The sequence below is a fragment of the Pyrgilauda ruficollis genome, unplaced genomic scaffold, assembly GCF_017590135.1.
Source record: "Pyrgilauda ruficollis isolate IOZ18807 unplaced genomic scaffold, ASM1759013v1 scaffold24, whole genome shotgun sequence".
Lineage (NCBI taxonomy): Eukaryota > Metazoa > Chordata > Aves > Passeriformes > Passeridae > Pyrgilauda > Pyrgilauda ruficollis.
Window position 1 is genome coordinate 18,522,697 of NW_024523648.1, and position 17,459 is coordinate 18,540,155.

The following is a 17,459-nucleotide window of genomic DNA, read 5'->3' on the forward strand; positions in this document are numbered from 1 at the left end:
TCACCAATGTGCAAAGCAACTGTCCAACTGCTCTGAGCATTAGCTTAGGTGAAATTTTATACTTATGCAGTCATTCAGGTAATACAACTAAAATCTCATTTAAAGTCTGCATGCTTAAACAAAAGCTCTTTTAATTTGGTACTTGATTATTTTTTCAGTCTGGAGACTTCTGAACTTTTAACTTGCAAGGAGAATTATAGGATTCCCCAGAGTCAGAAAGTTTTGAAACATGAAAAGGCTCTGAACTGTCCTGGTAACAAATGTCAATGCTATAAAATTCATATAGAAATCTAAAAAAGAAGAAACCTTTCAGCTATTTTTATTCCACTTTCCCAACATAGCTCTACAATATTAATTCATTAAAATTATTTTTCCGCATCATAGATACTCTGACTTAGAAAAATTTTAAATTTGTTGAAAAAAAGCAAAGCAATGGCATAATTAAGATACAAAGATAATCACTGTTTTTCTGTTAAAATGTTTCAATCAACAGTAATTTACAAACATACATTCAAATAGGCATGTGAAATCTGTAGCAAAGACATACAAATGGAATTGTCTTATACTTTCCCCAGTCACAACAATGATCAGAGCTTTGTCTAGTGCTGCAAATGCTTTTTATTAGTAGCAATGTAGTCTTCTGAGCAGTAACACTGCTGACTAGTGCCCAGATATTTGCAGTGGGTAATGTATTTAGTAATCATTACTTAAAGACTTGGGCTCCACCATTGTTATCCTGAAAGTGAAAAAAAAAAAATCCCAGCAAACCACAGAAAACTTGAGAGAGAGCTGGGTAAATGTTCTCAAGGAAATTGAAGAGCACGTGAATCCTGAATGATTACAGGTTTCAATACCAACTTGAATCTTGGCCCAGATTCTTCAGAAGGTTTGTGAGGGCTCACAACTCTTCTGAGTGAAGTTGAGCCCAGTGCTGAGTGAATTTGGGCTGACTTAGAGTTTTTCTTGAAAGCCTTGCATTGCTTTGGATAAGAAACCAGGTGAAATGTGGCAGCTTTTACAGAATTTCATTAGTACTTTTCTTTTTTTCCCTACTTTAATCCTGAAAATCAAGGCATGACCAGTAAAAACATATAGTTCAAAAGAGAAGCTGCGCACAAGCTCTCTGGATGAAACGAGATCAAACACCTCATTCTGCATTAACACAATCACTAAGTATCTGTGGATACACCTCTTAAAATAAATAATTCTATTACTGCAAAATGGAATTTGGACTTCTTTCACTTAAACAATGCTTAGAAATAGAGGCTACCATATTCCATCCTACAACAGTATTGTATACTATTACACGTGTCGTATTTTTAGGACATAAATATTTTTATCATTTCCAAGACTGATGGAATGGAATATCATTAGAGTTGCCTTGTTTTAGGTCCTTTCTTCTTTATTTCAAATTTTCTGCACATGTTTACAAACAATTATTTACCCACTAGTAATGCAGCAAATATTCCACAATTTATTTTTTGAAAGAGTATAAGCATATTATCCTAAGCTTATCAAAGCATGTCAGAATATCCCCATTTGGGCACAAGCCTCCTTTCAATTCAAAAAATAAAGTTATTGTGATCCAGAGAAGAAGAAAAAAAACAAAGCATAACAAAACCAAGTTATTTTTGGTATCTATACTTTCAGTAAATTAGAAGAGAATTAGTATTACACAGTGAAAAGAAACTGTAGAACCCTGAATGGCAGAGATGCATGTAATAAAGAATTCTCTGAAGAAATTCCTTGTAGTTTGCTCCAAATGTGATGACATTTTTAAACCTTCCTCATTGTACCAAAAAGGTATTATGCAGGTGAAAATTTAATTTGCAACCCTTTTGCATTATAGTTTTTCTAGACAGAAAAAGTTAAAGATATTATGAAAACAATTCTTCTTCCACAAGACAACAGGTGGCACCAGTGAAAGGGAAAACATGGTATATGCACTCTGATCTGTCCCTGTCCAAAGAAAATAACCAGATGACTGCTTTTACACTAGACATAGTAAACATCCAAGAGCTGTGGAAAATGGCTAGCTGAAGACATGCAGTGAAATTTCATTGGTAAGGGAAGAAAAGCTCCTATTATCAAAACAACATAATTTTTACTATCACCTGGATACAACGGAATAAGTATCAGATGTTGAAGCAGCTGGAGATGGCTGTAACTTGTGGAATGGGAATAGTATCACCTGATATTAGTGGTTATATGCACTTTGCTCTGTACTCATCACTACTCCATTGGTAAACTACTTCCAATTGCGTTTTCCTCTCTGAGTAGGGGCAGGAAAAATTTAGTTATGATGGATCAACTTGAATTGTCCTAGAATGCATTATACTTCATCACTTCACTCAGTATTATGCATCTATATTGTCACTTCCTCCTCCAAAGCAGTTCATCACAGGTGTAAAAAGAGTGCATGAAAGGCACTGGTTTGGCTTCTTCATTCTTGGCATATACCCATTAAGTGCCAAATGCCAGCTAAAAGTTGCCCACCTTGGAGGAACATTCAGGGGAGAAAAGTGCACTTCCCTGTTACAAAGACAACACCTATAGCAGGTGAAATGAAAAAAAAAAATTAGCATCTATACCCAGTCCACAGTGATCATGACATAGTGATCATCAACGGCCAACACAGAAAAATTAGATAAATCCTGGGATACCATAGCAGTTGACCATATCTGAGCACTCTCTTCTGCCTCTACAATTACCCTCTATCTTCTAGAAATAAGACTATTTCAAAAATATTATTATTTGATTTTGTTTGAAAAACATTAAAGAAATCTTATAGTCATGCAGTATCCATATCTGCTTTAATATATATTTGAAATCCATCAGCTAATATAGCAGTGACTGCTTGCAGGTTTTCTGATAGATGGAGGAATTTCTGCTTTTGGGTTCGTATTCTTCCCAAATATTATATTGGCTCATCATCTTTTCTAACACTCCCAGCTAAGAACTTGATTCTTGACACTAATTGCTGAAGTACATCCAAAGAAACTGTTCCAAATCTATCAAAGACTATATAATACCAGGAAATACTAACCCCTCTATTTTGTGTAATGCATTGGTAAGCAAAAGTAGCAGATTTATATGTTGGCCTTCACACACTGTCTATATTGTAGGGCTTTTCATGCAGCTTTCATAATCCTGAAGGCATATATGTTCTGAAAAATCTACTACAAATAATATAGTGGAAAAATAACCTTAGGTCATATTGAAAAACATGGCCATCCCAAAACTCACAGCATCTTAGAGTCAAAGTGACCTCTAACAGAGTGAAGCTACCTTATCAATGGTTTACAACATGTACTGATTTAGTTATAATTTCCCTTTTCAGACTGAAAGCATCTTTAATGCCTTCTTGTTGGATGACATTCCACTGTTTGCCTGCTTTTTCCATTAAGATACCTTCAGATTATTTAAAGTTGGTCTCCTTTTAGAGCAAGGTCTATACTTACTAAACACTTTATATATTTGGTCCAAATTCAAGTACATTCCTTCCTCCCTACGTCATTGCTTACCAAGTGTGAGGACTGTACTATATCCAAGGCTCTTATATAAATTCTTTTAACTACAGGACATATGTATCTCTTCAAAAATTACTTGCATCAGATGTCCTAATTTCTATTCTATTACTTTTTTTTTTAAAATTTGCTTAAATTTACTGCTTGGTGTTTTATAATTGGGGCATAAAACTTCATTTCATGCAGTTCAAAATGAGCTTTCAAACAAGATCTCACAAATGAAGTCTAATTAACTGAATTCTCAAATCTTCTGTCCTTATCAGCACATACCCACATTCCAGAATGATACATGCCATTGTTTTTTGTGTGTTTGCTCTTCCAATTCTTTTTTTTAATTAGAGTCCTGCAAATCTTGCATATAAGCATCTACAAAAGCACATAAATGAATAATTATACTAAAGTGACCTATGCATTTATGAAAATCTGATGTATCTCACCAAACAGAATATGAGAAATAGACACAGGCATTTTAGAAAATGCTGGTCTTCAGAAGAATTGTAAAATTCACTTCTCTATAAATAGTATTTTGTTTTCAAGAAGCCTAGAAGATGAAATTAAATTAAAAGGGGTTCAAAGGCAAGGATATAAACCATTGATTGACCACAAATTGTCCCCTCTGACCTCAGTGGATCATTTTGGATGTTATACTAAGTTCTCTGCAAAAATCAAGACTGTGCCAAGCATCCTCTCATTTTCAGTCCAAAAATCTTTCTCTGCTAGTTTCTTCCAAATTTAACCACTACACCTTGTGCACTAAATCTGATTTTTTAAAAAGGCTAATAACATGAATATATCTATTTTCTATACGTACAGACCTTTTTTTTTTTTTTTGTGTGTGTGGACAGATATCACAAATAACATCTGCTGTCTCTATTATTAGTTGTTGCAATTTCTTGTTTGGAAGTGTGATATTTCACTCTATCATCTCTTGCACAGGATTAAAAAGAATCTAAAACTAAATACTTTGACTTATAACTAACTGGAAACTCAAGACATACAACAACTGTTTTAGGATTATTGTGCTTCAATGTTATATACATATTATTAAAAAGCAGGAAAATTTATAGAAATCCTTCTTACTGAAAAAAACCCCAAATAAATGAGAAAACTTACTAATAGAGAAATAATATTTGTACAAAATTTGTACTAATATTTGTACAAACCCTTGTTGGAGATATACCAGGATCTTTAAAGAGGACATATTTTCTTCCACACTGGTGATAAGTGAATAGTAGCTGGGGCTTTGAAAATATACCAAATACTTCCGCTGGCAGAGGCCCAATTTGAAAAAAGGTCCCAACAAAACTAAATTAAGAACAAAACTGAGGTAAAATGACCTTTTTTCTCAAAAAGTGCATGGAACCCCAGGCAGTTCACCTGTCACTTCTGACCCATCTTCATTAAGGCCTGAGGACCTGAGGTGCCTGACAGAGGCCATGAGGTACCTCTCCTGTAGGTATCTTAAGCATGACCAGGACAGAAGGAAAATGGATATAGAGAAAATTCTGGGTGAACTACCAGCACAAGCAAGAGCACGCAGTTACTCTGTCACTATCAGGGTCTAAGGTCCAAATTTACAAGAGTTCTGTCAGTGCTTCTGAGAAAATTCCCCTATTCTCCTTGGTAGTACATATGCTTTTATGTACCCTCAGGAAACACCAAAATAACACTTAATTTTTTTTTTTTTTTGGCAGTTAGCATACTATTCAAGACTGTGTTCTGAAAAACCTTGAAACACCAAAGCAGAATAGCAAGTACACCAGAATCAACAGAAAGATCTTGAGAAAAGTTTCTTTTTTCCCCTCCCCCTCTACCCCTACTCCCTTTTAGACTTTTGAATTTGTTTTGACACAATTTTTTTATTTTGTTGGTGTTTGTTCTCCTTGCATGTTTTATTTAGTGTGGTTGGGCATGAGTAGCACTAGGAAGAACTAAGCCATTTTGGATGGACACTATCAAAAAGGAAGTGGGTTTTGGGGAAGACTGAGAAGTTAGACAATCATTAATTTTTAAATAATGACAGGGGCTTGTGCTTAGTGGCTTTGTGAAAAAAAAAGCATAAAACTCAAGCTGAGAATTGAGTATGAAGTATGGAAGGGATTTGATGAGAAAAATAGACTCAAAGCTAGCAGCTAATCGGAATTATCAATGTCCTCTATGTATAAATGTACTATATAAGCATAGTCACACAACAAGCTGACCTGTTGGTGCCTATTCAGAAAGTATTCCAAGTAGACCTTGCAAGTCTACTCAAACTGCCTTCAAACACCCTGACAGAGCTTTTTTTTCCACCAGAATTTGTTGTTGTTGGTTTGTGGTATGATCTTGACCCAGTGATTACTGTCTGTAGTCACCGTCTGGCCCCAATCCCTGCTGCAATTTAAGCTATTTCTGCTGAACCAGTTTCAAAGGGCTATGAGTAAGGAGATGCACGAAACTGCCATCCCTTCTGATCTCCTGATCTCTCTTAAGGGAATATCACATCTTCTCAGGTAATTGAATACAGGAATGCATCTGAGTAATCTCAGATGGAAGGCAACAAGAATCCTTTCATCTGCTTGTCTATGTCCTAAATATTTTTGCTTTTTTCCTCTCTTTTTATTTAAAGTGTTAACTAGTATTTGTTTATAATTAGCTATGAATGTGCTTTCCAGTAACTTTCAAGTAGAGCCAGTTGTTATTTTCTTTTTTTTTTTTTTCAACAGATACAAAGCCTTTTCAATGACTCATTAGAGCTATGTTGCTATAGTTTTGAGAATTCACATTTACACCGAAAAAAGATCCAAGCCATTTGGATGGCTGATTATTGGGTAAATTCATGCTAAGAAAGCTTTACAAGAGAGTAAAGCAGGATTTCTTCCACGAATCTTATCAAGAGTCTTACATCCTTCTCTATTTCCTATGACAAATCCATAAAAGGTGGTAAGCATGAAGAATACCTGTTCCCCTTGCCTCATTTTCTGAGATTTTTATGCATACTGAGATGTTTATGCATACAGGTAAGAGAATATTTAAATAGAACACTTAAATTTAAACATTCAGACCCAAATTTCTTTAAGATAACTTGGGATAGAGCATCCAGTATGCTGAAGATTTTCCTAATGGTGTTGTTTACTTTTTTTTTTCAAAACCTATAATCAGGTAAATACATAAATATTTATATTGATTCCAGCCAATTATACTTCCTTAGGAGGTTATTCACAAAACAGGAATACAAATGATGTGCTACCTCCATAGATTGTGAGCAAGATTTTTAGAAGCACACCTTAAAACTTCATTGAATATACAAGGAGAGAAACCTGAACTTCCTTAAAAGTAAAAAAAAAAATAAATTAAACTTTATACTCTATAAACAAGATTTACTTTTGACTCAGTATTCATCAGCAAGTGGTCCAGCCACACTACCAAAGTCGCAGAAGGCAAAGGCAAGGACTGAAAGAATGAAGAAGGAGAAGACTGGGTTTGAGACTAAGGAACCTGAAGGTACACAAGTTCATGGGACCTGATGAGATTCATCCATGTCAGAGGAAGGGTTAAGCCCCTATCTATCCTATTTGAGAAATTGTGGCTGTCTGGTAAAGTTGCCAGTGACTGGAAAAGTGGAAAAGCAACCCTCCATTTTAAAAAGGAAATAAGGAAGATCTGGGGAACTACAGCCCATTCAGTCTCACGTCAGTGATGGGCAAGGTCATGGAGTAGATTATCCTGAAAACTCTCCTAAGGCAAATGGAAAATAAGGAAGTTATTTGTGACAGCTAGTATAGCTTCATTAAAGTCCAAAGACTGACTGACAAATTTGGTGGCTTTCTATGATGGGGTTCCAGTGTTGGTGGATGAGGGAAGAATACTGATTTCACCTGCCTGGAATCATACAAAGCATTTGACACTGTCCCACATGACATCATTGTCTCTAAACTGAAGAGACATAGGCTTGACAGATGGGACGCTGAGTGGATAAAAAAACTGGCTGATGTTTGCACTCAGAGACTTGTGGTTAACAGCTCAGTGCCCAAGTAGAAAGTGGTGACATTAGTGGAATTACTCAGAGATTGGTTTTGGGACCAGCACTTTTTAACCGCTTTATCGGCGACATGGACAGTGAGATTGAGGGCACACTAGTCAAGTTTGCCAACAACAACATGTTGTGTGGTGCAGTCAACACCACAAAAGCTTTGTGGCATTGAGAAGGATGCCATCCAGAGGGACCACTACAGGCTTGAGAGGTGGGCCTGTTTCAACCTCACGAAATTCAACAAGGCCAAGTGCAAGGTCCTGCACCTCAGTCAGATCAATCCTAAGTACAAACACAGGTTAGGCAGAGAATGGTTTGAGAACAGACTAGAGGAGTAAGACTTGGGGATGTTGGTCAATGAGAAACTCACCATGACTGAGCAACGCATGGTCACAGCCCCAAAAGCCAACCGTGTTGTAGGCTGCATCAAATGCAGTGTGGCCAGCAGGTCAAGGGAGGTGATTTTCTCCCTCTACTATGCTGTTGGGAGACCCCACTTGGGGTGCTATGTCCAGTTCTGGGGTCCTCAACCTAAGCAGCAACCTTTCAGAGCAAGAAAGTGATAAAAAGGCTGGAACACCTCTCCTACGAAGACAAGAGAAAAGAAGGCTTTGGGACTCTCTTGCAGTACCTAAAGGGGGCTTACAAGAGAGTTGGTGAGGAACTTTTACAGGGACATTTAGTGATAGCACAAGGGGAAATGGCTTAAAACTGAAAGAAGGTAGATTTACGCTAGATACAAGGAATAAATTCTTCACTGTGACGGCAGTGAGACATTGGAACAGGTTGCCCATAGAGTTTGTGGATGTCCCATCCCTGGAAGTGTTCAGGGCCAGGTTGAATGGGGCTCTGGACAGCCTGGTCTAGTGGAAGATATCCCTGTCCATGGTAGGGGGTCAGAACTAGATGATTTTTAAGGTCCCCTCCAATCCGGACCATTCTGTAATTTGTCAGCCTTTGAAGGATGACATCTCCTGACAGCTGAATTAAGGGAGAGAAAATTGGGACCCAAGTCCAACATTTAAAAAAACCCTGAAACATAACAACAACCAAAAAACCCCAGCAAATCACTCCATCATACTTAGTTATGTCTTTTTAGCAGCTACTCACTGTAATGTTGTCATGTCACATTCAAAGAAGTAAAATACAATGTATTTTGTGTGCAGCTCTGAGCTCTTCACTTCACTGGATGTTCCCTGCTACTGATCTTAAATCCTACGCTGCTTAAAAGTCTCAGTCAGGTCAGGACTAGGCAAGAAACAGATGTGAAGCTAGACAGCAGACCTATGACTAAATATATGTCTTCAGGTACAGTAAAGATCCAGCAAGAGAACTGCTCATCTGTGAGCCTGGACTTCACAGTGTTGAAGAACATGTGCCATTGTGATTAGGGCTCATGAAGGACCTAAGTGCCCTTAAGCTTTAATATCCTCTTATTTTTCATTCACCATCCACGGAACCATGTAATAATAAAAAAAATCTTATTTGATTATATTTTCACTGGAGAAGAGAAATAAAATGTGAATTTTCAGCCCTCCCCAACTATCCACAAGGTTTTCAGTATTTTTTTTTCAGAAGGCATTGATTTTTCATAGTGTTTTGACTTCGATTACTTGTATCATGCTATTGTGATACTCATGCATTGTTCTGTTCTCATGTGATGACAAAATACCTTTTTTAACTACCACACCTGTGCTGTCTGAAATCACTGTGATGCCTGTAAAAATGATTATATGAGATCCTGTACCACAGGCATAAAACAGCTGACAGCCCCAGTCTTAAAGTTTGGTCTTTCATGGACTTTGAAGCAAGGAAAGTCTAATTCAATGAAGCCTGTCTAGTGTTGCAAATGCAACATAATCCAAATTAGGATTATTATATAAAAATGCACACCAATGGAGGTGCTGACATCTGATGTAGGGACAAGTTTATATTATGCTGATGTTAAACTATTAACATTAGTTAATAGCATTAAGATGTCAGTGTGAGATTAAAAAAATACTTTCAGGACACAAAGAACAAGTATTAAAAGCCCCTTCAATAATTCAACAAAAAGAATACTAACAGAAAAACACTAACATTTATAAAATTAAACTGCTTAAGTTGAATTCCTGCATCTTATGTTCTAATGAGTTTATGTTGCTTGCCCTTTATATTCCTCCAACATTTTCTTCTTAAAGGAAAAAAAAATTTTTAGATATTAGTAATGAGGATATTTTGGTAATCATAATAATATTTAAAGTGACTGTCTCCACATAAATTATTAATATCCAACCTCTTAATGTTCCGTGCAATTTTTTTAAGAAAAACAAAAACACATTTATTCATATATCTTCCTAATCATGTTTCAGTCATATTTTCCTCAAATTATTTTTAGAAAAATTATGAACTACTGCTATGTTCTCCTTTATATTTATCAAATTATAAAAACAATATTTAAAGAAAATGGAATCTGCAAAATCAATCATTCTGGGTTAGAAAAGGCCAGAATTAAGATCACCCTAGCAGCACTCATTTTGCAATCATCTACAGTATTTCTGGAGCCAGGAACTTAACCCAGACATCCAAGATTCAGTCTGATGCTTTACTCTCATTCACAATCCATCATTTGATGATGCACAGCCTTTTGCTACTTGACCTAAAAGAACAAGTCATGACCGAATATCTGGTTGCAGCTACAGCGATAAATGGAACTCATTGTGATTTATACATTCCTTTACTAACAGTTTGGAAACTGGGTTCCTCAATGGTCTTCCAGGCAAAAGAAGGAGATAGTTACAGACAGCTCAACCAACAGGCCAATTTTGAGCATCTTTGTTCTGTAAGATCATGAGGATGTGACTAGAATTAAGGTCTGGAGAAGAGTCTATATTCTTGGGTCCAGCAGAACAAAACCTGGTGCTTGTATTCACTCACAATAGCAGAACTGCAGTTTTGCAAATCAAGACTAGAAGGAACCACAGACTGAATGGTTACCCTGTGGTCCAAAACTTAAAATCACACTGGAAGAATTCTAATTGCTTTTAAATGGACTAGCCAAACATCAGAAATTTTTGTTTTTACTTCTGCAAACAATGCTTGTACTTCTCCCATGGCATAATGCTTTTTCTAAGGTCTAAAACTAATTATATTGGCTTGGCTTCTTAATACGATGTAGGATGATTTGCTCAGATTCGAAGTCTGCAACATTTTCACCATTTATAGAATCTCACTGGAAAAGCTGTCATTTCAAAATACTGAATCTTCCCACTTCCCAAAAAGGAATTGCTATTCTGAGGGAGTGATGGTTGCTACCTCCTGCTGTAAGTTTCCTTCTTTATCAAGCTGACAAGAATGCACAGCCTAGACAGCACCTCAACAGCAGACACCCAGAGACTTCTTTTCACTGCCAAGTTAACCACAGTTAAAAACCTGGGGACTAGGAAACATTTGTGAGTCATACACACACAATTCTTTCAGTTTGAGCTGGCTAACCTGTCCAGTGGGGACAAGGCTAAAGGATTACAAACTGCTAATGAAATTCCTCTACAAACTGCATGAAAATTAGTACCCTCAGCATTTCCCCACTGTTTCATGTCAGACTCATTTTCACCAGGAAAAGAAGTGATTTCTGAAACTTTCTAAACTGGTGGATGTGATCTCTCATGTATTTGCATCCCTATCTACCCACACTACACACAGAACAATGGAAACAAGGTTCCTGAACAGCACTTTGCTTTCAATCTCTCTCATTCAAATTGGGATAACTTGTGAGGAATAACTCAAAGACAGAAAATGTGCCTATATGTGTTATACTGGGGACTTGCAAATTTCAAATTCCTACTGTTTGGTATGAATAAATTTTCATTGGAAAAGGACAATTGTTTTACTAAAGTTCACAGTTATATACTACTTATTGGAAATGCTTAGGAAAATGGTAATAAAAATCTAAATAAGAAAAAAAATTTGAAAAATTTTGTATTTTCTGACTACTTTTCTTCAATATCCTTTTTTGAAGCAGATTTTCCACTTTTTTTTTTATTTTTCCCTTTTTAAACCATATGGCTAAGGAGAAGTTCAGAAAAAAAATTGACATTTGTAAGAACAAGAGAAACAAATCATACATTTGATGATTGCAGTATGTGGACTCAAAAAGAGGACATGAAAAGAAAACAAGGAGGAGAAAACATGGAAGAAGAGAAAGGATTTTGTTGAAGGTTTTGAAGCACACAGACCCTCAAAAATACAGTAAATCATCCAATATCTACTAAGGCAATTTAGGAAGGAGAGCACAGGTAATTTAACTTTCTGCTAAGTATATTGATCACTTTAAGAATGATCATGAAGTCCCTCAAGAAAAGACTGGCATCCTGTCACTAATTTGCATACTTTAATGCACATGCTGGTTGTTTAGCCTACTGACTTGGATAGCAAGGCAAATACTGAACAGCCTTCATCATGCGTACCACTACCATTTCCATCTAAAAATTTCATTATTCTGAACATATTCTTGCCTCTTTCCCTTCTTTAGCTTTCAAATGAAACCATCTTTACAATTAAGCTAGTGATGTTCAACCTTGTTTTGTCTCTGATGAACCTAATAAAAGTGTTAACATTAAAAAACTATTTTTTATTAATACATCATTAGCAACAATCAGCTAGACTAGCTGCAGTAACATAACTCAAAGTTATCTAGCTGTGTGACAGTAACTATTCTTATAAAGCATAGCCTTTCTAACCCCTTGCCAAGGATATTTAATTTGGTATCCAAGTTTTCTTGCTTATGGGAAAACCATTTTCCATTTTAGCTGCTTGCAACATGTATAAGTGACTATGCTGTAAGTAACTAGCTCCTTTGAACTTTTGGGTCCCATTATGCACACAAGTTATCTACTCTGAAAAGGCATCACATAAACATGCCAAATAATTCAACCTTATGAAAAATGCTTTTCATCTGAATTATAAGTTAAAACTTTTTCTGACTTTAGAGAAACTGGAACTTGAAAAGATAAAAATGTAAAGCTTGATTTTTCTTTGCCCAGAGCATATGTTATATAAACAAAAATCTCCAAAAGGTGCCAAGAATTGTCCCTCTGTTTTTCTAAATGATCACGTGTGCAGTCTAGCTGAAAAGACTCATCGATTATGTCTACACAAACAACAAAAGCCCCTAGAAAAAATATCTAGATCAAAAGCCTGTCAAACACTGAACAGGAAAGAGAAATCCTGCTTTAAACATGGCCTCTTTCAAGTCGGAATTCAATCCCATGAAGTAAAAACAAAGGATTTCATAATGAAAGGTATTTAAATTACTTTATTTTTGGAACTTAACCAGGGATTCTTTCTTGCTATATGTTAGCCTTTGTCTTTCTTACATTAGGACAGAATTCTGCATAATAGGCCCTACGGTTTAAAAAGAAAATGTAGAAATGGTTTAGTCACACTTTACTGTGTTCACAATACACATTTCCAATTATTTTCATAAAAAATGAGACAGTGATATTTTTACTGACATTACAGGTTTCTCCTTTTGTTAACCATCCAACAATATACACTATTAATATGAGAACACAGCAAACCTCTTAATGGATGTGATGGATATCCTTTTTTCTTTTCTTTTTCCTCACTCTCCAAAAGTACAGACATGTAATCACAAAGGAAATTGCATATCCTTGCAAAACCATATCACTATACAGCATATATAAAATTATATTCTGGAAAGTATAGCCAGAAATCATAAAAGAGCATAAGTATAAAGTTAGATACTTTAGAAAATATGGTTTCTAAAAGAAAAAAACACAATTTTAACACATTTTACTGTCTGCTGAAACAGAATCATATAATCATGGAATGGTTTGGGTTGGAAGGGACCTTAAAGACCATCTAGTTCCAACCCCCCCCACCATAGTCAGGGACACCTTTCACTAGACCAGGTTGCTCAAAACTCCATCCAACCTGTCCTTAAACACATCCAGGGATAATCCCCATGTTTGATTTCCTACTCTGTTAATAAGGTTAAAATGACATGGTTCACAGTATGCCAACAGCGATTTCTTACAGACAAACTTGTGATTTGAATGTCCCCTATCTATACATAAAAACTACAATATAAACCTAATGCAAAACACTTGCTACATGTTCAGTCATACCACTACTGAAATATTTGTATGCCATATATATATATATAACCAGAATTCAGTTTAGAATTTGTTCATACCTACTAGTGCTGGAGACAACATCCTGTTTGCCAGGCTTGGCTAAGTACACACTTGTCTCAGAAAACACCAGTCCATATTTGATGATTAAAAATACTGGGTGTGCTCAAATTATTCCCTGTAATTGAGAGTCCTGTAGCATGCATCAGCACATGTGCAGCCTGGTTCAGTCTAACCCAAACCATTCTGTGATTCCATAGGTATCCCACTTAGAACATTTGGATAGATAGTCATCTTGGATACTCTAACCGGGAAGACATACAAGCATATCTGACAAGCCTCTCAAATACAAAGCACATATGGTAGCTCTAGATTAATGAATTGGTGAATCAGCACTAGAAACAGAATTCTCACATAAGGCCTGTTCAGGAGAAAACAGCTCCTCGATTATAAGAGGAAATTTTAAAGCAGAACGAGCAGCAAAATGTTAAAACTATGTTCGTGTACTCATCAGGGTATTTTAACCTGATACATTGAATTCTGACTTGTATTAAAAAGCAAACTGGTCAATGTAGAGTAGAATTTCAAGAGATGCTCTGACATACACGTGTGAAAACCTAAAATTATTCCTATTTCCTGTAATCTTGTCAAAGAAAGGTCTAGTAAACCATAGTCTATTCATTAAAAAAGTTTTTCTACTAATACTCAGGATGCCAGTTGATCCTGGATATTTGTAATATATTTTTTATTGCAGTGTTACTCATTAATCACATCCAAATATTTAATATGGATTTGCAGTACATCTGAAAAACCTTTAACTACTTTTGTTATGCTTATTTCATGTTTTTGGTGCATACAAAAGAATTATCTCATTGGAATGAAGTTAATGAAACAAATCCAGCTTCAATAATTTTTCAAGGAACAAAGGCTGTAAAATGTGTTTTCTACTGGAATGCTGAACTTAGAAGATCACACACTCAAGCCAATAGCATTTGTCTTTGCTGTCATGCAAAAGACAGTGAGTCACCTACAGTACAAGAGAATAACTTTGCAAATCCGTTAGAACTGTGTGGCATCGGATCAAACTAATCCATGTCTTTCTATGATGCCAAAATAAACAGTCCCTTCCCCACAACGTATAAACATTGTTCCCATAACTTTCCTTTGAAATGTCATGAAAAGGTTAAGTGACGTTTCATTATTTACCTTGACTAATGAATTGCTCCATGTTGTCTTTGAAGGGCTGTAGGTGCTCTTCTAGTGATAGCTGATAAACTTTTGCTGCTTCTGTCTCACATGCTGAAATTGGAGTAACAGATTAGTTTAGGATGACACATCATAGCATGGATCTGCATACTGTAATAAAAGACACTTTAATTCATATCCAGTGAAACCGCTGGAATATGTGCATCAAACACACTACAAGTACAAACACTACGATAATAGAGTCAGGAACAGTCATGTTCCCAGGAAAATATTTTTATATGCAGATAATTTGTGGCCAGTGTGTGAGTTTAAATAAGTGGTAGCAAAAATTAACAGAAGTATTCAATTGTTTTGAAGGAGAAAGACAAATTTAAGGAGCAGAACTGTATGGGAACAAAATTCAAAACTCAGATTCCAGGCTGTATTGATATACCTGCCCCCAGTAATAGTGCCTGAATCAAAACAAGGTTCAGATGCAAAACCTGCACCAAATAGTAGGAATTACCTTAATTTAGGAAATTAAGCCAGATGAGGACTTGATACTTGATAAAAGCACAGATGTGGTAAAGAGTTCTGCATTGGTCAAAAGTAATAGAGCAAAAGGTCTAAAGTGAAAGATTTTAGGAGTACTCATGGCTTGAACTCTGTGAGAGAACTTGAAGAAGAACAGCTTGCTTCTTATTGGACTGAAAATCAAGACAGAGAATCTGGAGCCTAAAACAGCTCTGACACAAAGATTACTTTTGGGTAAGGTGGCACCATTACACTTCCACCAACTATCCAAGCTAACTTAATTTGGGTTAAGTGAAGACCCAAGACTATTATTTCAGATGAATGTTAAACTCCAATTTCCACCATAAGGGAAATCTTTTTAGGCTGTGATAAGCTCCTATCATTCAACAAAAATGAATCCTGCTTCATTCTGTCTCAGAATTTCCAGTTCTAGGGCACACATTCCAAAACATGCATTTCTTTGCTTACCCTCCAGGTTTTCTAAGGAAAAAAGAATTTTTACTGTGTCTTTAAAGACAGGGAACTTGTTAAAGTTTTAAAAAATATTTTGAGATAGCAGAAAGCACTATCCTAATATTTAAAATGCACATATACTGAAAAGCAGACTGATTTAAATAACTGGTAACTCCACACAAGTGGAGTAAAACCAGGGTGATAATAACAATTAAATTTTAATTATTCTTTTTTTAAGCCTAGAGAAAAATAGAAATAATTGCAACCGACTTTTAAGGGAAAGATAACCATCAATATGTCTATTTAGGTAATCTACTTATGAAGCAATATAAAAAATTTAAAAAAAACTAACCCTCCATATAGTCATATAATACATAATTCTATAATAGAAAGCCTGTAGTTTTTAAACAAATATTAGTCAACACATGTGAAATAGAGGAAGTGATCCAAATGAGCATGGATTTTCTTACAACATATGATAGAAGAAGAAATGGAGGACCTACGCCCTATTATGCAAAGGGAGATGTTCTGATGGCAATATATAGAATTTGGATTATTCTTTTCTCTTATGCAGAAATAAGTGTCAGAACTGAAAGAGGTGATAAAACCTACCATAACATTTAATATCATCGAAATTCCATACCTTTTTCAAGAATATGGATTAAATACTTTTCAGAGCAGTACAGCATTATACTCTTGAATGGCTGCAGCTTAGTTGAACCCCTGATCTCTCAGCCAGTGGAAGAGAAGTATATTATGAACACTCATACCCACCAAAAATCTTAACCTGTACCCATTTCAACAAAATATGTAATATTGATTGTCAAAATAAAATGTCTCTTACTTAACTGTTCAGATACTGGAAACTCTCCCGTAGTTGATTTGTTTGTGCACATGTGTGTGGTGTGGGAAAGGGTGTGCATTTACTGATAGCTTTGTTTGTCCAGTTTTTGGTGGACTAATTTTTGTTCTTTTCTGCTCACAACCCGCCCTCTGTGAAAAGACTAAAATCAATGATGTTCAGAAGAACAACAGTTCAGGCCCATTTTTTACCTTTTTCCTGAATTGCAAACACTGTATAAATAATTTAAAATCAAAAAGAAATCACAGGGAAAACAGTCCCTTTCTCTTGCTGTAGAGAGAGTAAAATACTGTATGTTGAATCCAGACTTCAAAAATTAAAAAAATCCAGTCATTATTACCATATTAATAATTATTATGATGGTTAAAACAAATTAGTCCATCAGTTGTTTTCTTCATTAAAGAATTAATAGGCCTGTAAGCACTTCCTAAGTTTCTCAATTCTTCACATCACCAAGACTGGAATTGAAGTCTCCCTGCTCAACCTGTTGGATACAGCACTCACTTATTATTTTCCATAAGTTGTCACTAGAATATAAAGCCCCACTATTCATATGAGCCATTGTTATTCCTCATTGTAACTGAAGAAATTAGTGTTGATTTTGATGAAAGTAGTACAAAACACCAGTTCCCAGTATTTCTTCCCAAATGAAGAAGTAAGATAATGAGTAAATGCTTGCGTCAGAAGGGTATTTAATAACTTCTAAGCAACATGGAGAAAAAAATATAGGGGGAAGAAAAGGTATATGAGAA

General features: G+C 35.7%; 1 protein-coding gene across 1 annotated transcript in view; it reads right to left on the reverse strand.

Moving 5' to 3' along the window:
* Positions 1–17,459, reverse strand: part of FMN2 (formin 2) — a 152,665-nt gene that overhangs the window by 32,767 nt on the left and 102,439 nt on the right. Inside the window, exon 14 of the mRNA XM_041469982.1 lies at positions 14,880–14,972. Coding sequence (XP_041325916.1) covers positions 14,880–14,972 — 93 coding nt within the window. The remainder of the gene's footprint in view (positions 1–14,879; positions 14,973–17,459) is intronic.